The sequence below is a fragment of the Panthera pardus genome, unplaced genomic scaffold (assembly GCF_024362965.1).
Source record: "Panthera pardus isolate Hobbes unplaced genomic scaffold, ASM2436296v1 HiC_scaffold_16, whole genome shotgun sequence".
Classification (NCBI taxonomy): domain Eukaryota; kingdom Metazoa; phylum Chordata; class Mammalia; order Carnivora; family Felidae; genus Panthera; species Panthera pardus.
Genome location: NW_026526721.1, coordinates 114,113,391 through 114,140,176, shown reverse-complemented (window position 1 = coordinate 114,140,176; position 26,786 = coordinate 114,113,391). Strand labels below are relative to the sequence as shown.

At 39.8% G+C, this 26,786-nt stretch overlaps 2 protein-coding genes across 9 annotated transcripts in view; one reads left to right on the top strand and one right to left on the bottom strand.

The window, feature by feature from the left end:
- Positions 1 to 4,955: 4,955 nt before the first annotated feature.
- Positions 4,956 to 26,786, top strand: part of HPS3 (HPS3 biogenesis of lysosomal organelles complex 2 subunit 1) — a 39,021-nt gene continuing 17,190 nt past the window's right edge. For 7 of the 8 annotated variants that reach the window (XR_002077158.2, XR_002077152.2, XR_002077153.2 and 4 more), the window contains exons 1-8: positions 4,956 to 5,289; positions 12,993 to 13,484; positions 14,202 to 14,373; positions 14,479 to 14,564; positions 16,545 to 16,737; positions 21,126 to 21,207; positions 24,139 to 24,293; positions 26,381 to 26,489. Coding sequence is in view for 4 of the 8 variants with exons in the window: in XM_019439239.2 (XP_019294784.2) it covers positions 5,073 to 5,289; positions 12,993 to 13,484; positions 14,202 to 14,373; positions 14,479 to 14,564; positions 16,545 to 16,737; positions 21,126 to 21,207; positions 24,139 to 24,293; positions 26,381 to 26,489 (1,506 nt within the window). In the remaining 4 variants the exon portion in view is untranslated. Of the gene's footprint in view, positions 5,290 to 9,659; positions 9,899 to 12,992; positions 13,485 to 14,201; positions 14,374 to 14,478; positions 14,565 to 16,544; positions 16,738 to 21,125; positions 21,208 to 24,138; positions 24,294 to 26,380; positions 26,490 to 26,786 lie in introns of all 8 variants that reach the window. The other variant, XM_053903731.1, reaches the window with a different exon arrangement.
- LOC109260760 (ceruloplasmin) overlaps positions 14,683 to 26,786 on the bottom strand; it is a 90,784-nt gene continuing 78,680 nt past the window's right edge. Inside the window, exon 19 of the mRNA XM_053903728.1 lies at positions 14,683 to 14,765. Within this exon, the coding sequence (XP_053759703.1) occupies positions 14,698 to 14,765 (68 nt within the window). The 3' untranslated portion in view covers positions 14,683 to 14,697. The remainder of the gene's footprint in view (positions 14,766 to 26,786) is intronic.

The following is a 26,786-nucleotide window of genomic DNA, read 5'->3' as shown; positions in this document are numbered from 1 at the left end:
TCACAGGCCAAGAAAATTCAGTTTTGATCTGAATACTGTGGGAAGCCATTGGAAATTTCTGAGCATGAACGTGACACTGTTTCTTTTTCTCTTATTTAAAAAAATTTTTTTAATTAAAGAAAATGTTTATTTATTTTTGAGAGAGAGAGAGAGAGAACAAGTAGGGTAGGGGCAGAGAGAGAGGGAGACCAAGGATCTGAAGCAGCTCCGTGGAGCTGACAGTGGACAGCTGGATGCAGGGCTCAAACTCAGGAACCTTGAGATCATGACCCGAGCCAAAGCTGGACACTTAACCAACTGAGCCACCTAGGTACCCCCCTTTATTTAAAAATTTTTTTAGTCTTTAGAATTTTAAAATGTTTTCCTTAACATAGCAAATATCTTAGAACGCATTATTTACCACTGAACTCCAGTCCACATCATTTTTTACGTTAAATTCTGAAAGGAATACTTATGAAGTACCTACTATATAATTGAGGTTCATACAATGAGCTTTACTCTGCCTCTAATTAGCAGTATGATTTGGGTAAGTCTCTTACCTGTTACATGTCTTGTAATCTTAAAAAAAAAAAAATCCACATATTTAAAGCACACAATCTGATAAGATATGACATATGTATTCACCAAGAAACCCATTATGAAAATCAAGATAATGGACATATTTGGGGCGCCTGGGTGGCTCAGTCAGTTGAGCGTCCAACTTCGACTCAGGTCATGATCTCACAGTTCGTGAGTTCGAGCCCCGCGTCAGGCTTTGTGCAGACAGATTGGAGCCTGGAGCCTGCTTCGGATTCTGTGTCTCCCTCTCTCTCTCTGCCCCTCCTCAGCTTGCACTCTTTCTGTCCCTCTCTCAAAGATAAATAAACATTAAAAAAAAAAAAGATAATGGACATATCCATCATTCCCAAAAGTTTGCTCATGTTCCTTTGTAATCTCTGTCACCTCCCTGTCCGTCACTCAGACCCAGGCAACCACTGTTGTCTGTTACTATAGTTTGTATTTTCTTGAATTTTATATAAATGTAATCATTTATTTAAATAAGAGTATATTCTATTTTTATTGGGTTTCTTTCACTCAGCATAATTATCTTGAGATCTATGTGTGTTGTTTGTATCAGTAGTGCATTCCTTGTTATTGCTGAGTAGTATTTCATTGTACAGATAAAACAAAACTTGTTTATCCATTCATCTGTTGATGGATTTTGGGGTTGTTTTCGATCTTTTACTATCACACATAACGCTGCCATGAGAATGTGTGTACAAGTCTTTTTAAGGATATATGTCTGTCTTCAGATCTCTTGGGTAAGAGAACTAGGTGTAGAATGGTTGAACCATATGGTAGGTGTATGTCTAATTTTCTAAGAGACTGCCAAACTGTTTCCAAAGCTATTATACCATTTTACATCCACATAAGTTGCTCCCTGTCCTCACCCACACTTGTTATGATCAGTCTTTTTAATTTTAGTTATTACAATAAATGTATAGTGGTCTCTAATGGCAGTTTTGACTTGAATTTCCCTAATGATCAATGCTGTTGAGCACATATTAGAATCTTAGTGCCCAATGCAATGGTAATAAAAGGTAGGGCCTTTGGGGGGTGATTAAGTCATGAGGGTGGAACTCTGATGAATGGGAATTGTGCTCTTATAGAAGAGATCCTACAGAGCTCCCTAGTCCCTTCCAGTAAGTGAGAACACAGCAAGAAGTCAGCAGTCTACAACCTCAAAGAGGTCTCTAATCCTACCCTATGCTGGCACCTAGATCTTGGAATTCCCAGCCTCCAGAACTGTGACAAATATAGTTGTTGTTTATAAGCTGCCTAGTATTTCATTGTAGCAGCCCAAATGGATTTTGTTATAGCAGACCAAATGAATTATGACAGTGGCTCTCTACAAGCCAAGAAAAGAAGCCTTAGGAAAGAACTGCAGACACCATGATCTTGGACTTCTGACCTCCAGAACTATGAAAAAAAAATTCTGCTATTTAAGCTATCTAGTCTGTGGTATTTTCTTATGGCTACCCTAGCAGACCAACATAGCCTCCCATAAGGAAATTATGGTGTGCCCCCTGCTGTCCCTACATTTGTAACAGGAATACAAGGATGCGACTCCTGCTTGTAGAAACCAGGCACATCCCCCACCCTCCCTTGGCTAGCATGTCTATTTCCTAAGAATCTTAAATAATCCAGGTTCAGTGGCTATCTCTAGAAGGGATTGGGGTTCCAAATCTCACTTCTTTCTCCAAAATAGACATTTTTAATGTAGGTGAAATTACAATAAAATTGTAATTTTAGTCTTGAAATTGTAATTTAGTACAGAAATTGTAATTTTCACGGCACAAAAACAGACACTCAGATCAAGGGAACAGAATAGAGAACCCAGAAATGGACCCACAAACATATGGCCAACTAATCTTTGACAAAGCGGGAAAGAATATCCAATGGAATAAAGACAGTCTCTTCAGCAAGTGGTGCTGGGAAAACTGGACAGCGACATGCAGAAGAATGAACCTGGACCACTTTCTTACACTAGACACAAAAATAAACTCAAAGTGGATGAAAGACCTAAATGTAAGACAGGAAGCCATCAAAATCCTCGAGGAGAAAGCAGGCAAAAACCTCTTTGATCTTGCCTGCAGCAACTCCTTTCTCAACACGTCTCTGGAGGCAAGGGAAACAAAAGCAAAAATGAACTATTGGGACCTCATCAAAATAAAAAGCTTCTGCACAGCCAAGGAAACAATCAGCAAAACTAAAAGGCAACCGGCCGAATGGGAGAAGATATTTGCAAACGACATATCAGATAAAGGGTTAGTATCAAAAACCTCTAAAGAACTTATCAAACTCAATGCCCAAAAAACAAATAATCCAGTGAAGAAATGGGCAAAAGACAGGAATAGACACTTCTCCAGAGAAGATATCCAGATGGCCAACTGATGCATGAAAAAATGCTCATCATCAGGAAATACAAATCAAAACCACAATGAGATATCACCTCACACCTAATGTCAGAACGGCTAACATTAACAACTCAGGCAACAACAGATGTTGGCGAGGATGTGGAGAAAGAGGATCTCTTTTGCATTGCTGGTGGGAGTGCAAACTGGTGCAGCCACTCTGGAAAAATGGAAAGAGTCCAAATGTCCATCGATGGATGAATGGATAAAGAAGATGTGGTATATACATGCAATGGAATATTACTCGGCAATCAAAAAGAATGAAATCTTGCCATTTGCAACTACGTGGATGGAACCAGAGGGTATTATGCTAAACGAAATTAGTCAGAGAAAGACAAATATCATATGACTTCACTCATATGAGGACTTTAAGAGACAAAACAGATGAACATAAGGGAAGGGAAACAAAAATAATATAAAAACAGGGAGGGGAACAAAACAGAAGAAACTCATAAATATGGAGAACAAACTGAGGGTTACGGGAGGGGTTGTGGGAGGGGGGATGGGCTAAATGGGTAAGGGGCACTAAGGATCTACTATATGCTAGCTAATTTGGATGTAAATTAAAAAAAAATAAAAACAAAAGAAATTGTAATTTTCAGTCTTGAAGGAGAAAATTTAAAAAGAACAATATGGCATATATTTGTGGAGAAAGGGGTGTTCATGAGTGTTGTATCTGAATGAGTTACTGTAAGCAGTTCTTAGGCTCTTTGTTTTCTATAGGAGCCTTCTGTCAGTTTTCAGCCCTAGCTTGATGAACAGAGTAACTTCTTGTCCAAATCTCTGCCTCACTGAGTTTGGTGAATGGTTGTATCCCAAAGAGTTCCTATTGGTTGGATTAGGTTAAGGAGAGTACCATACTACTAAGGGGTACTTTCTTCATCTAGATGGCACAGAAAATGGAGGTAGAGTTTAACTTCAATCCAATTGCACCTAATTTGTAAATTCTTTGAAGAAAAGGCTTATGAGGGTGACAAATAGAATCTGACCAGAGAAAAATGTGCTCTCTCTTTTAACTCTGCATAAGTAAAGAGACACCAAAAGTAAGAGAGCATCCCTCAATCCATACTTACATACATTATTTTCTGGGTAAATTGTAAACAGTAGTTCCAACGCTCACTTCATCTAAATGTGTGAGTTTTTGTTTTTTTTGTTTTTTAAGTAGGCTCCACGCCCTGCATGAAACCCAACGTGGGGCCTGAACTTACCACCCTTGGATCAAGACCCTGAGATCAAGAACCGAGCTGAGATCAAGCGCTGGACTCTTAACTGACTTAGCCACTTCAGGAGCCCCATCTAAACGTGTTTTGTTTTTTAAATTGGGATTGCAACCAGGAGATCCACGTTGAGACATCAGGAATAGATACAGGCCAGATTATACTATAGTTGTAGGTGCACTGGACTGAGAGCTAGTGGATTTCACCCCTCGTCCTTCCATCCTCTGGGGCTCAAACTAATCTTTTGTCAAATATCTGGAGTTTACTAGGTGACGTCCACGATTCTTCAGCAAAAAAATTTTTTTTTCTTTTGCTAAGCACATTCTAAAGTGTTGCTCCTTCCAACAAACAACTCTTCAGTATATTTAGCCCGGAGTTGAGCCGTGTGCACTGCACTTCAGTTTTCCCAGCCCTATCCTCCAGAAGCTCACAGGCTATCAGGGAGACACGAGTGATGCCCCTGAATCAGGAACAAAATGGTACAAGATCACAGATGATCAAATGTTTAAACGTACTCAAGGGCCTAAACATCTCGCCCAGCCCAAAACAGGACTGTAAAATGACAAATGAAGGAACACACAGGTCTCTAGGCCCGTCAACCACGCAGCGCGGAGCAGTGCCAGCACAGGGCGGCCGGGTCCAAGTCCCAGGACTGGGGGCCTGTGGGGCGCGGGTGCGCCGGGCAGAGGCGACTGCTCCCCAGCCGGGCCTTGCCCCGTAACTAGCAGCCACTTTAAGAAGGGGAGCCGCAGGCGACCCGGGTGGAGCTCACGTGACTCGGCTCTGTGCAATCGCTGGCGGAAGTGGTCCAGCTCCGGTGACCGGCACGGGGTCTCCAGGCGCCCCGAGGGGCGTGCAGGAGGAGCCGCCCCGCCGGGCTGCCCCGCAGTGGGTCGCCAGGATGGTGCAGCTGTACAATCTGCACCCGTTCGGGTCGCAGCAGGTGGTGCCCTGCAAGTTGGAGCCGGAGCGGTTCTGCGGCGGCGGACGCGACGCGCTCTTCGTGGCGGCAGGCTGTAAGGTGGAGGCATTCGCAGTGGCGGGACAGGAGTTGTGCCAGCCCAGGTGCGCCTTTTCCACGCTGGGCAGGGTGCTGTGCCTGGCCTACAGCGAGGCCGGTGAGTAATGGCGAGGCCAACGGGTGCCTGGACCCCAGCTTGGGGCCTCCTTCCTAGAGGACCGAGCGTCCTCGGCGGCACTCTGGGTGGGGAGAGGACTTCGTGCTTCCCGGAACTTGCCGGATGGTGTTGGGGGTCCGGCGGCTGATTGCTGAAGGTGCTCTGAGCTGCGCCGTAGTCCTGGCAACCGCAGGTGAGCGCCTGCTTCTAGTGGGGGGTGGGGAGGGATTGCATCGCTGACTGTTCCTTATCTCGCATGCTCAGGAGAAAGGCCCGTGGTTGGGTGGCTGGGTTCCACTCAGCCGAGACACTTCAAAACAAACAATAAAACTCCAAACACCCAAACTCAAAAGTATAGAAAATTTCAAACACATACCAAAGTAGGGAGAATAGTATCCTGCGCCCCAGTACTTCCAGCTTCAATAAATATGCCAACTCGTGGCCAGTCCTTTTACATCTATACCTTTATCGACTTCTTGTCGGTTTTTGAAAGCTCACATTATATGCTGGGTTTTAAATCTATGTAAGTGGATCTCAGGCCATAGACCCCGCCCCCAACAAAATGGTGTAATAACACCCATTACCCTTTTCCCACCGAAATGTGAAGCAGCACCAAGAGGTATATCAGGTACTGTGTGAGTATATTCTATTTTAGAAAAATTCAATATTTAAAAATAGGTAGTATTTAGATTACAGAAGGATTTATCATAGGATTCTTTTAACTGCCTAATAATCCACTTAAAGTTGGATTTCTGGTTTTCAAGAGTGGTGTAAATGTGTAAGTGGCAGTATTTATGGTGGAAAAGCCTATGGCTTAGGGGCTTACTAATAAAGTAGGGAGCATGAACTTGGAGGACTGGAGATCTCATTCTAATTCCTACTGTGTCTGCAACTGGTTGGGTGTGAGTTTATAGAAACTTTAGGGTCTCAGTCTCTGTTTAAAAAAAAAAAAGTTGAATTACTAGATCAGTGATTTCCAGACATTGGGGTTTTGTGGATCAGTAAAAAACTATGGGGTATCATCCATAGTATGATGTATATGACTGGTCATTTTGTCAAGTAAAGATACATATTTTTAAAAATGAAAAGCCCGACTATTGATTGCAACCATAAGAGAAAAAACAGCCTCAAACATTGGATGTCTTTGCTTTATGAGCAACTTATTGTGCTGTTATTTTTGCTTTTTGACTAGCGAAGACAACAACAGAAGCCCCCACTGATCCACAGATATTTTTGAAAGCCACTCATTAGATCTGTGTGTTCTCTATCAGCAGAAGATTCTGATTTGGGTATTTCTACTGAAGTCTTTCTTTTAATCATCTTTCAATATTGGTAGTTTTCCTCATCTGGCTCCCCTTTTAAGCATGGAGGTTCTCACCTTCAAGAGCTCTACTGAGTGGCAAACTCCCCAGTTTCAAGGTGTGGGGTGTGTGTGTGTGTGTGTGTGTGTGTGTGTGTGTGTGTGTGAGTGTGTGTGTGTGTGTGTGAGAGAGAGAGAGAGAGAAAGAGAGAAAGGGGCAGAGACAGAGAGCAGACATATTTACATGATTTGACCTATTCTTCCAAATCGATGTTTATTCTAGAATTGGAAGCGGCAGACATTATGTAAACCTCTGGTCTTATTGCCTGTCAGTAGTGGTGATTCTGGGGACCCTTGGATGTCACTACTTGTGCATCAGAATCACCTGGGGGAACTTGAAAAAGTGCTGATGCCTGGACCACAACCTCACAGAAACTGTCAGTTTTCGGGGGTGTGGCCCAGCACGGGGGTGGGTCCAATATTTAGCCAAGATTGAGAACCACCTAGAGCCATACTGGCTGCTGTAAGCAGCGAGTAGCATGGTAACCTGATTAATGAGGCCTTGAAAAACAAAGACGTTTTTATAATCCAGTTGGCTGTCCTAAAGAAAGTTCAGGAGTCATGTGGTATGTGCCTTAGCATGGGTCAGATAGCTCAAGGGTAACTTTCAATCCTCAACTTGAAGACGACTGGGTACAACCCCTGGGTACAGCTTCTATTATTCTACACAAAGATGACTCCTCGCTATGCTGATATCCAGATAACTTGCCTTCCACTTTCCAGCTTTTTCCTTTTGGTTTCTTTCTTCCCATTCACAGTAATTTAGACATGGGAATTCCTGCTCTAAGTGCCTAGGGTCTTCCTCTGTAGCAAATCTCCCCCTGTCAAACACAGAATGAATTTTACATCAGCCATTTATATTTACTATAAGTGCTTTGCAGCTCTCTTACCCAAGTAGGAAACATTTTCATTTTTTAATCTCTAATTAGCGGGATGCTATTCTTCCTTTATAAAATTTGGGGGTGGTAGGGAGAATGTAGATAGAAATTTGAAGGACAGGGGCCCCTAACATCATTATCAGTAATGAAAACTTAATTGAGGCTTTGTGTGTGAACTGAGGAAGAGGAGATGTGAGGACTTATTGCTCTCAAAGGAGAAAGACCTGGTAGCCAGAGTTGAGTGTTGTGTGGGAGCTCTCATGCTGGACACTTGTTTATGGGGTGTCTGAAGGTGGTTGGGCAGGGAGGACAAGACCACATGGCCCTCATTGCCTGTTCTTTAGCACAAGTGTATTAAACGAGTCTGTCTATTACATCCTTCCCAAGCCCTGTGGTCTTTTAACTTTTCTAAAGCCATAAAACATATTTTGATGCGTTGTATATTATTTCTGCCTTCTGATGTCAATTTTGTCACAGGAGTGCTGCCTTTTCCTTAATCTTGTATTAGTGTTAATGAGGAAGTTTCTTATTTTTAAAAATCAGTGACTCTTAGCTTAAGAATAAATATGAGAGAGGCGCCTGGGTGGCTTAGTTGATTAAGCGTCCGACTTCAGCTCAGGTCATGATCTCACGGTCTGTGGGCTCGAGCCACATGTTGGACTCAGTGCTGACAGCTCAGAGCCTGGAGCCTACTTCAGATTCTGCCTCCCTTTCTCTCGCCCCTCCCGGTTTCTGCACACGCACGCTCTCAAAAATAAACATTAAAAAAAGAATAAATATGAGAACATTTTTCTAATTTACTTGACGAAGACAGAAGCTGTTGTAAAATAAGTAGAATAAAGTCCTGACCATATAATGCTTAAAAAAGTTTATAAGTCAGAGAGGAAGACAAATCCAATATGATTTTTTATACGTAGAATCTAAAACTAGAAAGACAACAGAAGAAAAAACAAAGCTAATTGGTGGGGGCAGTGGGAGAAATAGGCGAACTGTTTCGTCTGTTTAAATAAATTAAATTGAAAAAGAGTTTAGTTTCTGTCTTTCATAAAGAGCTATTAACCTCCACAGACTCCTTTAGACTTGTATCTCTTTTTTAACATTTTGAGAAATAGTATTATTGGGGAATGAGCATCAGCTTTTGAGCTAACCAGATCCAGGTTTGAGTCCCAGTTCTATCATTTGTTGGCTGTGTTGCCTTAGGCAAGTTACCTAGTCCCAGATTCCTGATCTATAAAGTAGAGAATGAGATAGTTTCATGAAGGTTTGTTGTGAGGATTAACTGAGAGAACTCTAAATCCCTGATCATAATGTTCATCAGGTAAACACACTTAGCAAGTTCTAATTCATTATAATAAAACAAGTTATTAAGCTGAAAACAGTATGGGCACTATCTACAGTTTGGAGATTATATATAAGAGGTATATAGACTTTATCAGTGAAATAGGTGTATGTTTATAGATGCATGAATAAAACAATTTTATTTAACTAAACAAATATTCTTGGTTTTAAAATTCATTTACTAACTTGAATATGCAAAGCACAGGCAACAAAAGAATAAAGTAAATTGGATATCACCAAATTAAAACTTTCTTGCATCTATCAAAGACAGTAGGACACTAACAACAGATTGAAAAGGCAATCCACAGAATGGAAGAAAATACTTGCAAAGCATATATCTGACAAGGGATTAATATCCAGAATATATAAAGAACTCCTATAACTTAATGACAGCAACAAAAGCCAATTCAAAAATGGGCAAATAGGCATTTCTTCAGATGCCAACGAGCGCATGAAAAGATGCTTACCATTATTATTACCAGGGAAGTGCAAATGAAACCCATAATGAGATACCACTTCACACCCATTAGGATGGCTGTTATTTAAAAAAAGAAAGAAAAGAGCAAGTGTTGATATAAATGTGGAGAAATTGGAATCCCTGTGCAATGCAGGAATGTAAAATGGTAGAGCTGCTGTGGAAAACAGTGTGGTGTTCCTCAAGAAATTAAATATAGGGTTACCATATGATCCAGCAATTTCACTTCTGGAAGTATAGAAACAAAGTAATTGAAAGCAGGGACTTGTCCAGATACTTGCACACCAATGTTCATAGCAGCGTTTTTTTTTTTTTTGAGAGCCAAGAAGTGGAAGCAACCCAATGTCCATCAACTGAGGAAAAGATGAACAAAATGTGGCATATGGCAGATCTATGCCTGCATGTTCATTGTAATATTATTTCTAATAGCCAAGACATGGAAACATCCTAAGTGTCCTTAAACAGATGAGGAAACATAAAATTGAATATTAATCAGCCTTAAAAGGGAAGGAAATTCTGATACATTTTACAACACAAATGAACCTTGAAGACATTATGGTAAGTGAAATGAGCCAGACACAAAAGGACAAATATTGTGCAATTCAGTTTACATGAGGTACCTGGAGTGAGCAAATTCATAGGGACAGAAGGTAGAATGGTCAGTGCCAGAGTCTGGGGGGGGGGGGCGGTGGGGAGGATGGGGAGTTATTGTTTTAGGGATAGTTTTGAGGAAGATGAAAAAGTTCTGGAGAAGGATGATGGTGATTGGTGCACAACAATGTGAATGTACTTAATACCACTGAATCGTACACCCAAAACTGGTTAAAATGGTAACGTTTACATTATGTATATTTTACCACAATAAAATAAAAAAATCACTTACTGAGGGGCTTCTGGGTGGCTCAGTCAGTTAAGCATCTGACTCTTGATTTCAGCTCAGGTCATGATCTCACAGTTTTTGGGATGGAGCCCCATGTCGGGCTCTGCACTGACAGCACAGAGCCTGCTTGAGATTCTCTCTCTCTCTCTCTCTCTCTCTCTCTTTCTCTCTCTCTCTCTCTCTTTCTGCCCCTCCCCCACATTCTCTCTATCTTTCTGTCTCTCTCTGTCTCTCTCTATTTTCCTCTCAAAATAAATAAACTTAAAAAAAATAAAAACAAAAATCATGTACTGAGGAAATTCTAGGAAGATGGAGGCTACAAGGCATCTTTGGACCCAACTCCATCCAAACTGCTTCTCTGGAATAGAGTGAGCAAATTTATGAAGCCTGCAGGGTACGTTTAGGTATTCTGCCAAGATACCCAGGGAATGAAAGGTGTAGGTTCCATTTTTGTGGTATCAGAGGAACTAGCATCAGGAGAAGCCTTGCCCTTCTGGAAGGTTGGCTCATTTCGGACGAGGAGGGGACCTGGCCAGCACAGTAAGTGTCTGCAGAAAGGGGCTGCTTGCTCGCTGTGTGTCTATGGGAAGTCATTATGCTAACAACAGCGTTTCAGTTTCAGTTCATTAGAAAAGGACTTATTTACCAAATACTGTTAGTAAATAGTAGATTCTACATTTGGAAAAACCTTGATGTTTCTCCCCCTCAAAGTTCTAAAGATTAAAAATTTAAATTAAGAAGCTGCTAAACTAGAACATGTAAGAATATAACTACGTAATTTGGAGGACATAGGAGACTGTTTAAGCAAATTAGGAAACTCAGAGGCCAAGCAGGAAATGATACATATCTGACTACATACATATCTGACTATTTTTACTATGGTAAAAGATGCCATAAGTGAAGTCAAATGTCAAAGAATAGACTACCAAAAACAATTTGCTATTCATGAGCAACAAAAGATTAATATCACTTTTACCCGGAGAACTGCTATTTCTTAATAAGGAAAACAAATTAAACATCCTAATAAAGTAGATAACTTGCAGAAGAGAAATTATACATGGCTGATAAACATAGGAGAAGATGGCCAGCTTTAGAAATGGTCTGGAAAATATAACTTACAATAACCTTAAGAGTCCATGTTTCCCCATCACATTGAGTCAGTACTAGTGAGGATATGGGGAAACAGGCATGTTCAAACGATGCTGCTGGCAACATGAATTCCTGTTATGTAATTGTGATAGAATCTGGCAATATCTTTTTTTTTTTTGAGTTGGGTTTTTTTTAAGATTATTTATTTTGTGTGTCTGAGAGAGAGAGAGAGAGAGCACGTGCACACACAAGTGCGGGAGGGGCAAAGAGAGAGGGAGAGAGAGAATCCAAGCAGGCTCTGTGCAGTCAACACAGAGCCCAATACGGGTCTCAAACCCACGAACTGTGAGATCATGACCTGAGCCGAAATTGAGAGGCAGATGCTTAACTGACTGAGCCACCCAGATGCCCTGAATCTGGCAACATCTTAAAATTTAACACGTACCTGCTCTTTGGCCCAATATTCTCACTTTTTGGAATTCATGCCATTGAAACAAACCCCTAGGAAATAAATATAGGTATAGGCCTATTTATTACAGCATGAAGTAAAGTGGCAGAAAAACTGGAAAAACTTGAATGTGTATCAATAGGGCATTGTTAAATAAATTATGGCACATGTATACATCTAATATGCAGATAATTTTAATAAAAGGATGTTAGATACCCATGTATTGACCTGGAGGCCAAGATTTATTGGTAATTTTTAGAAGTAGTAGATTGTTAAATATATTCGGTGTGATTCCATTTTGGTGAAAAAAAAGAAAGACAAAACACTACTCTGTGATCTATGTGTATTTGAGAAAGCTGTGTGTGTTAACACTGGCTTCTCACAGATTGGACTGCAGGGGAGGGTTTATGCTTTTCATTTTGCATTTCTTTACCACTTTGATTTCTCACAACAGAGAATAACTACAAAATCATAATTTAAAAAATATAATAAAATCAACAGTTGAGGGAAAATCAATTGGATTTAAGTTTTATTCAATATGTTCAGCTTTATCCTATTTCTCAGAGTTGACATGAAAGTGTGACTTGTGAGAAGCGGGGTTCAACCTACAGGAAACATTCAGAGCTAAGATAAGGAAAACTAAAATTTCTATGCAAGCAACATGAATCACTTAAGACATAATGGGGAGAGATTTATTTCAGAACCTAAATGCCTAATGTCAGTTAAAAATATACCTAAGATCCGGGGGGGCACCTGGGTGGCTCAGTTAGTTAAGCATCCGACTTTGGCTCAGGTCATGATCTCACAGTTCGTGAAATTGAGCCCTGGGTTGGGCTCTGTGCTGACAGCTCAGAGCCTGGAGCCTGCTTTGGATTCTATGCCTCCCTCTCTCTCTGATCCCTGCCCCCCCCCCCACTCGCGCTCTCTGTCTCTCAAAAATAAAACACTTAAAAACATGTTTTAAATGTATATATACATATATATATGTACGTATATATATACATGTGTATACATATGTATACACACACACACACACACATATATATATATACACACGTACACACACACACACACACACACACACATACCTAAGATCCTATTGATTCAGGTTTTGTTTGAGTCAGTGTTTAATTCAACCATTCACATTAGAATTCACTAATAGTTCCTTTTCATGGCACAAGGTAAGTGGTTGTTTCTAATTACACATTCTAAGTGTAATCTTACTTTCTTCTCAGGAGACTATTTGGCAGCAATTGAAGAGAAAAACAAAGCTACGTTTCTACGTGCATATGTGAACTGGAGAAGTAAAAGGACTGAAAACTGTCGTGTGTGTATCCGAATGGTTGGACATAAAGTGGAGGCACCCTTCAGCGACACCTTCAGAGACCAGATGTCTATTATTGAAATGCCACTTTCTGAGGCCCCCTTGTGCATTTCCTGTTGCCCGGTGAAAGGAGACCTTCTTGTTGGTTGCACAAATAAGTTAGTCTTATTTAGTTTGAAGTATCAGATCATTAGTGAAGAATTCTCAATATTAGACTTTGAGCGGTCTTTAATTATACACATAGATAATATCGTTCCTGTTGAAATTTCATTTTGTGTTGGATATGTTGCTCTCATGTCAGACTTAGAAGTCTTAATCGTGAAACTGGAGTCAGACCCTAAAACTGGAGAGAGTGTTAACTACCAGCCACTTAAGATCAACAATCCAATGAGACAGACAGAAGGTAAATGAATTTAGCTTGCTTTCTTATTTTAGGTGTAGAGAAAACCCTTCTGGTAATATCTGAAGGGCTCTAGTATATATATATATGTATATATATACATACATATATATGTATATACATATATGTATGTATATATATGTATATACATATATATGTATGTATATATATACATATATATATATATACATATATATGTATATACATATATATATGTGTGTGTGTGTGTATACATACCACCAATATATATATATATGCCACCAAGCCACGTTATTTATAGATTCAGTTATTCCTAATACATGGGATTTTGGTTTATGATCTGGCTGCCCAAATCTTCCTCCATAGCATGTCAGTGTGTTTCAGCATATACCTGTCAATAGAAATAATGGAAGAGCTGAGGAGGAGTTTCTAGCCCCAGGTCTCATACTTACAAGGTGAATGGCCTTGGGTTAGGAATACCATCTCTGAGCTTCAATTTCCTCATGTATAAGATTGGGATGATAATATCCTGTTGTACTTTATCAGTTGTGAGGAATACATGAGGAAATGTTAGGCTTCTCAAAACCATAGTGCCTTGTAAACATATGAGATGTCCATATGTATAAATAAATAAAGTTACTGTATGTTTATTTAATTGATATGAGGATGTTGTGAAATTTAATTTTCACTCAAGTAGTACTTGGAGTTATTAAACTCTTTTCTTAAATTTTATTTTTTAAGGCATCAGTAATGAAACTTTGCAGCTTGACTCAGATGATTTTGTTATCTGTCAAAAGCCCGTGGAACTTCTTGGTGAAAAAAGTAGCCAGTCTGGAGTATCTGTTACACTGGAGTCAACTGGATTAGATGATAAAACCATAAAATATTACCACGTTCAGCACCTGCTTTATAAGTATTAGAAAGCTTTTTATTCACCAGCATTTAATATGTATTTACGTGCTTAGAAGTACACGGAAATTAGATCTCTCCTTCTTACTCTCTTTTTTTAAATTCACAGACGTTTTGCTCCTGATATTTCATCCCTTGTCTTATCTGATGACATCAAGTTGCACTCACTTCAGCTGCTACCCATTTACCAAACAGGTAAGTATGTCAGTGCAATGGTGTAATGAGGTGAAAAGGCTCTGGGCTGGGAGGAAAGACTGCTGCGGGTATTATGTTAGGTTCTTCTACTGAGTCTCCCTGGGACCTTACACAAGTTCTTTAGCAAATAATGCTAAGGAGTGCTCCTGTGAGCACTGAAAAGGGAAGTTGTATCTGCTAGGAGAAGCCATGGAGAAGACGTGACAGACAAAAGCCATTTCTGTTTTTGAAATGATTACTTGGCCCAAAAAGGGAAATTGGAGCCTTTTTATAGCCGGGGTTTAGCTGAGTTTTAGCTGGGTATTTGGCGGAGCTTCTTAGGATGGCTTTATGAACAAGGTGGAAAATATGGACCAAATGGAAATTCATTCAGAGTAGTGGTTTTCAGCCTTGCTGCACATGGGGTTTGCTTGGATGCTTTTAAGAATACTGATGCCCAGGCTCCACATGCTGGAGATTCTGACTTAATTGGTCAACTATGACACCTGGGCATCAGTAGTTTTTAAAAGCTCCCTGGAACCTAATGGGCAGCCAAGACTGAGAATTGCCATTGGGTTTTGTGCTTAGTTCTGGCCTGCTTAGCATCTTTAGATCTTGCCTAGAGAACGAACGATATAAATATTATTCTGATTAAACGTGTTCATAACCTTCCTTTAGTTTTTTCTTTCTTTTAGTAAACATGTATTGATTACCTATTGTGTTGGGTATTGGGCTGAGTACTAGGGAACAGTAATGAACAGTACTAGGCAAAGTACTTGCACTCGTGGAGCTTATTGTCTTGGGAGTGGGGGGAAGCAGATGTTAACTGAATAATCACAAAAAGGAGTATACAGTTACACACTGAAATGAATGCTCTGTGGGAAAAGAACCCTGCCTTGAGAGCCTATAATAAAGATATTAATCTCATCTAGGGGTCAGGGAAGGCTTCCTGAGAAAGAGGATCTGAAGAATGAATCAAGGCTGATTTGGGGATAGGGTTGGTGCAGAGGAAGCAACAAAGGTGTTGTGGTAGAGGGAAAATCTTATATTTGAGGAACTGAGAGAAGCAAGGGAGGAGAGCAAAGGAGAGGGGGTTATTAGACAAAGCTGGAGACCAGACAGGGCCCATAGCCTTGCTAGAGGGTCAACTTCTCCCTTTTCCTCTCTTTTCTTTGCAGTCGATTTAGCAAGAAGTTGGATTAATACCACAGAATTTCCCATAATCTGAATTTTGCTGATTGACTCCCCACAGTGTCATTTAACATGTTCCTGTATCTCCTATATTTCCTTGTGATTTGGTAGTTAGATATAAAACTATACTGTTCAGTATGGTAGCCGTTAGCCACCTGCTGCTGTTGGGCACTGAAATGTGACTATTCTAAATTGAGATATAGTGTTAGGTGTAAAATTCATGCCATATCTTGAAGACTTAGTACAGAAATATATATATATATATATATATATATATATATATATATATATAAAATATCTCATTGATTTTTTTGTTGACTACTCATTGAAATGGTAATATGGATATGATGGGTGAATACAATATATTATTAAAATTTTGCCTGTTTATTTTTACTTTTTAAAATGTGATTACTAGAAAACTTTAAATTACATATGTGGCTCATGTTATATTTCTTTTGACAATGCTGGTCTAGACCTAGTCTTGATTAGATGATGATGATGGTGATGTTTATGAAGATGATGATTGGGTAGCACAAGTCATGCTGACTTCTGTTGGAAGGTACCTGGTATCTGATTGACTCTTTTTGTGATGTTAATAGCACTGATGACTATTACCTAGATCTGTGGATTTATTAGGGGTTGCAAAATGGTGATATTTTAATTCTATCACTCCCTCTTCATTTCTTACTGGCATTCCCTAAACAACTCTTTGGTTATCCACTGATAGACTTTTTTACTTAGAAAAGTGAAGATATTGATTCCCTTTATTTACTGGTTTCGTGGTTTTTCTCCCCCATTTTTTTCATGCAGGTTCTCCTACTTCTGATAGAAAAAAATTGTCTCAGGAAAAAGAATTGCTGAGTCTCTTTTGTTTTTTCTCATTACCTCATGTGGGCTATCTCTACATGGTTGTCAAATCTGTTGAATTAATGTCAGTTTACCAGTATCCTGAGAAGTCTCAGCAGGCAGTGCTCACACCACAATTTTTGCATGTCATTACAAGGTATGTTACAGTGTTACTTGCTAGCCTTCGAGTCACTTACTCTTCTGTAAACTCCTGACATGCTTCCTAAATCTTTAAATGGGAATTGTGTGAAATTATATATAGTACTATAAATTAATGATGTGTCTCTGTCTTTTGATGGCCCATATCTACATTTTCAATGCCAAATATTTAGATTCTGGTTTTGCCTTTGTTTTATTTTCTTAGATTGGCTAGGGGTCTTTGTAAGGAAGTATACAGTTCTTTCTGAGGAAATATTTTCATAGAGAATTTCGATGAAAAGTCAGTGGAGCCAGTCAGGACATCTCTAGATTTCTTTTTAGATTTCCTAATTTTTTTTCTCTGCTGTCATATTCTTTCCGTATGAGTTGAGTTATGTCATAATGGCTTAGAACTGTGAAGGAGCTAGAAAGGCTACCTGATTCTACCCTCTGATTAGTACAAATGGGGAAATAATCCAGAGGTTGGGATGGACAAGGACATTTGGCTAATTGGTGGCAGATGCCTTTTGAGTTGCCTTACCCTAATATGATGGCATGTAACCTGGGTTCCTGAGCAGGATTTTTGTCTCATTTCTTTTAATTTCAGCAGTAACTGGTGCTTTTGGTTCTATTTCCTGTTTTTTGAGCTTAGATTATGTGCAAGCCACTGCATTGGGCCCTCTGGCCAAGCAACTGTGAATAAGGTACAGCATTTGCTTTCTAAAGCAATAGCATAAGAGAAGGCCAGAGACACATACATGGGGCACAAACACTAGGGGATTTGTGAAAAATATTTTAAGCCTTTGTGAAAGTGGTGTAGGTACTGGAAGGAGGGAAATTACTTCTGGCTGAGTCATACCGGAAGTTTTTTGTGTTTGAAGTGAGAGAAGCTAGTTGGAATTTGACAGATGTAGATTAGAAGAGAAAGGCATTATAGATAGTGGGAAGACTATAAACAAAGGCTACGTCTAGTTTTGCGGGAGCATCCACTAATTAATTGCATAGGACAGTGATTTTTAATTATTTTTTCAACTGAGTGGTAGTATCAGTAGCCACAGGAAGTATATTCTGACAGCATAGAACTCACCTGGAGATTCTGCTACTCACCCGTATTGTGGTTGCTGCCTTCTCCTCCCGTTGTCTGGTGTAAGGAGAAATGCTGTTGTGTGTTTCCTAAGTGAACATCCTGGAGGTAGCTAGTCTTCATTTCCAACGTGTTGTGCATAGTGATGTCCTTTAACTGTGAACTGTGAAGAAGCTGAAATGCAGAGAAGTGTTACAAATAATGCTTGAGAGAGAGCTCAGGGGTTTGAAAATTAAGGAAATATTTTAGGGTTTTGATCAAGAAAGTGATATAGTAAGAACATTGTTTTAGGAAAATTAGTGGTGGCTGTTATGGGGAATGGATTGAACATAGATGAATCAGCTATTGAAATGGTTCAGGCAGGATAATGAGGGGCTGTATTTGGGCAGGGCAGTAGCAGTGAGAGGACAAGGAAGAATGGATGGGAGAGGCCTTGGCAAGAGAATGACAAGACTTTGTGTCTGATGGGATGGTGGGAATGGAGAGCCATGGAAAACCCCGCCGGAGTCTGCTTTTATGAAAGAATGGAGGCTGGTGTAAGGTGGGGCAAAAGAGAAGCTTAATTTAGGCATTTGAGCTGGAGGCACTTAGGGAATATTAAGGGGAAATGTTAAGTAGGCTTTTGGACACAGGACCGAAGATTAGAAAAGAGAGGAAAATGTATGTTTTATTACCATCAAAAAAGAGCTGATTATCAAAGCAGTGAGCATGGCCCCCAAGAGTGTGTAGAAGAGAAAAGTAGTTGGAAAACTAAACTCTGGTGAAGGTCATGCTTAGAAAGTGAGAGAAGGAATAGAAGGATCTTCAAGGATGCAAAAGAACCTAAGAAACAATACCATCTTAGAAACTAAAGAAAACCTAGAGGGAGAAAGAAGAAATAAAATATTAATTTCTGTCCCAAAATATTGATACAAAAACACTATCATCTTTATCTGATTACGTAGATGTAAAGTCATACTTAACCAAATTGAGCCACCCAGATGCCCCTAAATTCACATTAGGTGCCCCTAAATAGGATCCCCACACCTATTTTTAAAATCCTATATTGTTGAACTCATTTTTACATACTGCTTTATCCAATAGGTATGTATTTTAGAAATATCTTGAGCCATAAGTTTGTCTTGAAAAGTTTCTTGAAGACTGGTATATTTAAAAAAAAAAGCAATAGAAAATTTTTTTTAAAAGAACCTTAGAACATGGGGTGCCTGGTAGCTCAGTCGGTTAAGCATCCAACTTTGGCTCAGGTCATGAACTTGCCATTGGTGAGTTCGAGCCTGATGTCGGGCTCTGTGCTGACAGCTCAGAGCATTGAGTTTGCTGCAGATTCTGTATCTCCCTCTCTCTTCTGCTTCTTCCCAACTTGTGCTCTGTCTCTCTCTCTCTCTCTTCCACAAATAAATAAACATTTAAAAAAATTTAAAAAAAAAAGAAACTAAGAACAATAAAATCATGTAAAATGTCATCCTTATATAAATGGGAAAGCCCCTCCCCCCCCATCCTACTCCTCAAAGTCAACCATGTCAACAACTGGTGTATATTCATCCAACTTTAAAAAAAAAAACAGTACGTTTAGTACTATGATTTATTTTTTATGGAAGTGGATCATATGATGTCCACCATGCAGCACCTTGCTGCTTCACTTAGGAGCATACCCTGGATGTCTTTCCATGCCAACACTCTTCAGTTCACTTCATTCTTCTCTTCTACTTCTGCTTAGTATTCCAGCAATAGCCAACAGCGGGATTACTGTAGGTGGAGGTGAGTCAGAGGACCAGCCTTTTTAATTTCTGGACCCTAACAGCCATTTATCTTTACGGTCGTAGCTACTCTCACCTGTCATTCTGGCCCTACCACAGGTGCTTGTTTGCTTCTCACTGTCTCAAAGTCCTAATTCATTTTACTTCCTGGTGCTAACTCCCTATTCCTGATTTCTAAGTGGTGGTGCTACTGTTCCAGCTATTGTCATGACTCCAGAGTTCATGTCCTAGAACTTTGTGGAAATAGAGATGGCAGTGGCCTGAGGCTGTAGTGGAAGCCCCCCCACCCCCACCAAAACAGAGGGAGAGTGCCCTGATTGATGTACAGTCTCCCAACTGTGAAAATGTCAGAAATGCCTTCCATATTGAAGAAGTATTTCTTCTAAGATCAATGCTAGGTCTGCTTTAGTGCTTTATTTTTTTATTTCAACACAGTTCATTTTTAATTCTCCTACTTTTTAATTTGTTTCTAAAAATTATTTCTGTGAACCCACTACAAGATGGGTTTTGTAGCAGGGCGCCTGGGTGGCTCAGTTGGTTAAGCATCCAACTTCAGCTCAGGTTATGATCTCGTGGTTCATGAGTGTGAGCCCCTTTTCGGGCTCTGTGCTAACAGCTCAGAGCCTGAAGCCTGCTTTGGATTCTGTGTCTCCCTCTCTCTCTGCCCCTTCCCCACTCATGCTCTGTCTGTCTGTCTCTCTCTCAAAAATAAATAAATTTTTTAAAAGGACTATAAAATAGGGGTTTTGTAGCAGTTTCTAAGTGAACTCTTAACGGTTTTTAATGTCAGTATTGGAGGGTTGACTTATTCACCAGTCACCAGGCATCTATTATGTGCTGACTGTGGGGTCCCTGGGTCGTTTTACTGTGCAGAAGCAGCCTGGGCTTGTGGAAAGAGCTAGAGGAGTGTGAGGAGTAGGGAGAACTGGGATCTAATTTGGCTCTGTCCTTCAGAGATGTCTTGGACCAGTCATGAACCTTCCATGCCTTCATCTTTAAAACAACCTCCTGGAGTGATTAATTCCAAAGATTCCCTCAGAGAGTCTATGATTTTCAGTTCTACCATTGGATATGTATTTGCATAATCTGAGTGTGTTGTATAGCCCAATCCAGGCTCAATTTCTTCCTGAGATGAGTAGGATAGAGGTAGTAGTCAGGAAACTGGAGTTCTAATTTTGGCTTTGATAGTCATCTCTTTGTACCTTGGGCAGATCCTGAGGGCATGATTTTTTTCTGTAAAATGAGATATTGAGCCAGATCCATGGTTCTTAACTAGGAGCGCACAGCAGAGCCACACATGGAGCTTTGTAGATATGTACATGTTTAGATTCAGCTCTTAGAAATTATGATTTCTAGATGAGAGGTGGGAACCAGTTGTATATTTTTAAAAGCACTCAACGGTATTCTGAGGTTCTTAAGAAGTAGGTTAATAATCAACTTTGACGAACACTTGAGTCTTCCCTCACCCTCACTGTTGCTCTGTTTGCCTCTGTGATATCTTCCAAAGTACGGGCATGTTGGTTATTGGCCTCTGCTTTGCTCAGTGGTGTCTCTCCTCTTCCTTAGCAACAACCTGCAGTGTTTCACAGTGCGGTGCAGTGCGGCAGCAGCTCGTGAGGAAGACCCATACGTGGATACCACCCTGAAGGTTAGAACTGGTTTATGACCACAGCAAAACCTGAAGGTCAAAAAGGAATATATAAATGTTTGCAGATTTGCTCTTGGGTCAAAGTCAGTGAACATCCAAGGTCTTAAGCTACTTTTGCACATCAAATAATAAGCATTTTGTGATTCATGGTTTAAATGGCAATTTTTGAGATTACTTTGAAAACATTTCCTCAGAATTTAGGTATAGCGCATAGCTTTTAAGGTTGGGTAAAGAACATGTATCGTGTAACTTCAGAGGTAGTACTTCACAACTATGGTATACTACAATTTTATTCTTCTGTAATGGAAATATTGGTGGCAGTCGTACATAGCTATTAACAAAACAGTACGGGAATCAGTGTGTTTCAGAACACAAATGCATGAAAATGACTTACTTACACTGTTATCAGATATGCCTATAATGTAATTATGTAGTCTTAATCTAAGAGTTAATAGATATGCTAGATCATTAACCTCATTTTTAGTGAGAAGTAATATGCTTAGTCTCTGAAAAGGTCTTTTTAGTGAGAAGTCATATGCTTAGTCTCTGAAAAGGTCTTGACTACAAAATAAATGTAGGCAGTTTTATGATAAAATTCTACATTTTCTGTTTTTTTTCCCCCAAGTTTATTGATTTATTTTGAGAGAGAGGGAGTGGGGGAGGAGCAGAGAGAGAGAGGGAGGGAGAGGATCTCAAGCAGGCTCCATGCTGTCAGCGCAGAGCCTGAGGTGGGGCTTGATCTCATGAACCGTGAGATCATGACCTGAGCCAAGATCAAGAGTCAGACGCTTAACCAACTGAGCCACCCAGGTGCCCCCAAATTCTATATTTTCTGACCTTGAATTTCTGTTGTCAGAAATATACTGATCATTTGTGTGATATCGTCACATTCTCTTTCACCTGAGGTATAAGGTACTTGAATGGATATTTGTTATGAAGCTACATGCTTCAGGAAACCCCCAAATTATGATGGCTTATATTTCATAAGTCAGTTTATGTCTGTCTGGCACCTGGAACACCTTTTCCTGGAAAAATAAGTATTCACTCATGATGGTTATGTTGACAAGCCAGCACTTTGTAGTGCTTAATGTGTCTGAGGTTCTCTACTCCTATCACTGTCTCCCAAATTCTGATTTGTGATAGCGTTTTATATGATCTGAGTTCTCAGTAACTCTTTCACGCCATGGCCTGCCTGTAGCTTTCTGCTGCTGACCAGGCATGCTACCTCCCTTCAGCCTCTTAAGAAACCAGAATCACAGCTTTCCCATGCCTTTCTGCCTGTGTTTAAGATACACACATAGCCTTTTTAACAGCATATTTTAGAAGTAAAGTTTATTTCCCTAGTAAAAATGGAAAGCCGACAGATTCTTTGTCCCATTCTACTTCTCCCCACACCTTGCTTTGCTTTTTTGTTTTCTGTTTTTCGAACTTCAGAAAGACATAGGCTTACATAGGTGGTGATGCTGGAGTGAGGGGTACATAATAGATTGAGGTAGGATCAATCTGCATTTGAAATTAAATCATGTTCCAGGTCTTCTCAGAGTCTCCTAAAACGATAGGGAAGGAACAAGGAAGAGAAGGAGGGAGATAAGAAGAGGGATGGGCGGGGGCGCCTGGATGGCTCAGTTGGTTAAGCATCCGACTCTTGATTTCGGCTCAGGTCATGATCTCACAGTTCCTGAGTTTGAGCCCAGCATCTGGCTCTGTGCTGACAGCACAGAACCTGCTTGGGATTCTCTCTTTCCTTCTCTGTCTGCCCCTCCCCCTCTCGACTTGCTTTCTCTTTCTCTTTCTCAAAATAAATAAATAAGTGATTTTAATAAAAAAGAAGAGAAACAGGCAGCTAGCTGGTTGGGGATGTTGCCCTTGAGGCCAGAAGGTGGCAGAGGGAAGGACAGTGACTATTGCACCCCATGGCTCCCCACTTCCTGCGACACTACCATTCTGAGATCATAGATACCACCCGAAAGAGCACACACTCTTGCTAACTCAGACTTAGGGATCTCTGGTGTCTGGGAAAGATTTCACAACCTCAGAATCTGGTCCCAAGTGTACATCTTACCTTCCTTTCCTCTGAGATTCCTGCTCCTCAGCACTAGCTAAGGCCATCTTATCTATTCTTAGGAATGAAAAAAATAGATGGAGGTGTTTCCCGAATCACTTTGTACAAAAGGACAATGGAAATGAGCTCAGAATCAAAACAGTGTTAATGCAAGAGAGAGCACAGGTCTGGCAGCATCACTTTCTGAGCTCACAGAAGCAGCTCTTTTATTATCTCATCCATTCTACTTGAACTAATGTTCCCTTACAGTGACAGGAGCCTTGTGGCTCCTGGTCCAGGATTTCCTCCAGTTTACCTGACACACCAGCCTGTCATCCATTCCAGGCAATGTTCACACCTAAGGAGTTAACAGTCAGGGGCCATCTGAACATGCAAGCATTTCTCTTGTACACACCCATCCACTAAGAAACCATTTATGTTCTGTCTATACTGTAGAATGACGTTTTATAGTGTCTGATTTTTCCTAGAAGCCACCTTTGGGCATTTCCCCAAATCAGCCCACTGTTAGTGGGGATTTCTCCAGGTGGCAGGTTACCAGCCCACAGCTGTACTCCTGGAGCCACACGGTAAGCCACACAGGAGTTCTCACAGCTATGAGGGGCTCAGGTACACCGCTGTCTGCCTTCACTCAGTCAGCAAATACTGAGTAGCTCTTTGACAGGTACATATGGAATAGGTAGTTGGTTACATAACTTTACACAGGATAATCTCCTGCTCTGATAAGAATAGGAATTTGGATTTTTCTCTTTTTTTGGAGGGGTTCGTGAGGGGAACAGGATTTTATCAAATAAACAGACTGATTTTTGAAGATTAAAGTTGATGTAATACCTTTTATTCCTTGGTTAAAGTTGTGATTTTTTCTTTACTAGGCTTGCCCACCTGTCAGTATGGATGTCTGTGCTTTAAGAATACAGCTTTTCATAGGCTTGAAAGCCATCTGTCACTTTAAAAACCATATCATACTTTTGACCAAGGCAGACCCTGAGGCCATTCCAGAGAGAAGAGAACCACCCAAGAGGCTCCTGTAAGCATCCCCTCACTTCCATACATTCCTGCCAAAGTTTCTGGAGTGAATTGTTACTGGTATATTTTGTGTCCTAGTTTATCTTTTTTTAAAATCAAAACTTTGAATGATTAGATGGTTTGTCTATGGTGTTTTTTTTTCCAGAGAAAGAAAAGAAGGTTCTAATGATTTCCATACTATCCTTTATAATTGACCTTGGAATTTTAGAAGAAAATGAAGTATAAAATAGTTTTAATAAAAATCTATGGTATTTTAGATAAGTTAAAGAACATGCTTTCTGGTGTAATTAATAGAAAAGACAGAGTCTCGAATGCTAATCCAAGCTACAAGGCTCTTACTACTTTTTTCTTTGACCTTTTGGTGTTTACATTTTTATCCAAATATTATTTTCTGGTATTTAAATTCAAAAGAAATTAATAACATATCTCTTACCTTAAAACTCATTCATGATGTATAGGTATGTGCTGATCTACCTTAAAATTAAATTGCATTTTGATAACACTAATCTCTGGTTGACTCTTGGGTCTCCTGTTTTTACATTCTTTGGAATAGAATGTTTAATTCCAGACTAGTTACGTTTCTGTTCAACGTTATCTATTCTGTGAACTTAGCGGTAGGGATGAGGTTATTACTGTTATTTTTTGCATCTTCCCCTATGCATAATTTAATCAGGAAAGAAATTTGTCTGCAGGGAGAGAAGCAGATAGTGTACAGATGGTCCCAGACTTATGATAGTTTGACTTACAATTTTTCTGACTTTGTGATGGTATTGCATGCAATACCCATTCAGTAGAAACTGTACTTCAAATTTTGATTTTTTGGATTTTTGATTTGGATTTTTTCTGCCTAGCAACATGTGGTGTGATATTCTTTCATGATGCTGGGCAGTGGCAGCAGTTACTCCCAGGCAGCCATGTGATCATGAGGGTGAACACCCGATATGCTTATATCCATTCTTACCCATATGACCATTCTGTTTTTCACTTTCAGTACAGTATTCAATAAATTACATGATATATTCAACACTTCATTATAAAATAGACTTTGTGTTAGATGATTGCTGTTAGATAAGTGTACTGAGCAAGTTTAAAATAGGCTAGGCTAAGCTATGCTGTTCAGGAGGTTAAGTGTATTTGACTTAGGATATTTTCAAGCTATGTGGGTTTATTGAGATATAGCCTCATTGTAAGTCAAGGAAGAGCTGTATTTCCACCCAAATGCCAATTTTTGTTTTTAACCTAAGTTTTTGCTTTTTCGAATTTTTTCATGTGTGCTTTGTCCCACCAACAGGAATAATCAGAGGTTGATTTGGGTAATGAGTCACTTAGAGTGTACACAGAATGGTCTGAGACTGACTGATTCTAAAAGCTTTCTGGCAAGAGGAAGAACAACTTGTAGTCTTGCACATTTGACATTTTTAAAATATTCCATCTTTAAATTATTTTTTTAATTCTGATTTATTTGGAAGTTGATTAGGTCAGAGGTTTACATTTTAAAAAGACTGTATACTAAAGAATAAAAATTTAAAAAAATAAAATAAAAAGACTGTATACTAAAGAAAATGCATCACATGGTGAAAGCAAGAGATAAGATAGTGTTTGAAGCAGACCCATGGTTATATGTGTCTCTGGCCTTTTCCTAGCAGCCCTGGGTATTTGGCCTATTGTTCTGTTGGAGCTTCTGCTTAGATTTGTGGCACAAGGCATGCTGGACTCATGAAGGCCATGTGCAGGAGAGGTACTGGTAGATTTTCATAGCCAAGTCACTCTTCCTCTTGAGGGGTCTTGCCTATTCTTTAACCTTATTGCCCATTTAAGAGTTTTTGTGGAGTAAATTAGAAGCAATTGGCTTATCAATACATGAGAGCTATAGAATATTAAATGCTGTAGGCCTATGTAGCATTGTGAACTACATATAGAACTAATGTTTTATAAAAATCAACTGTACAGCTAATCACTGAAGAAAATAGTAAATGAAAATGGTTTCATAGTTATTTCATTTCAGGTATCTCATATTTACCATTTAAAATTGCCATTTATTAATACTGTGTCTTATCTTTCAATTCTTGTCCTTTGTTTTGCTTTCAGTTCTAGGAAAGGAACCAATGTTAAGTTTAAAACACCTCCTGTAGCTGAGGCTGGGTGGAATTTGTATATTGTGGATACGATCTCACCAGTACAACTGTACAAGGAAATGGTACTCCTTTCAGACTTCCAGTTCTTACTTGTAAAAATTTAGAGTGGAATCCATGACCAGATACAGATTCTAATTATCACGCATTCAGAATGCCACAGCCAACCAGCTTTCAAGTTCTGTCTGACAGTAGAGTGTGTATCTTTCTTCACCTTCTCACTTTCATGGCTCCTGACATTTGAGGAGCAGTAGAAATTCCCTTTACTAAAATAAGACTTCCTTATGCATACCCACCCTCCTAAGAGGATCGATTAACCAGTATAAACATAAATAGGCTTTGACCTTTACTTTGAACCCTAG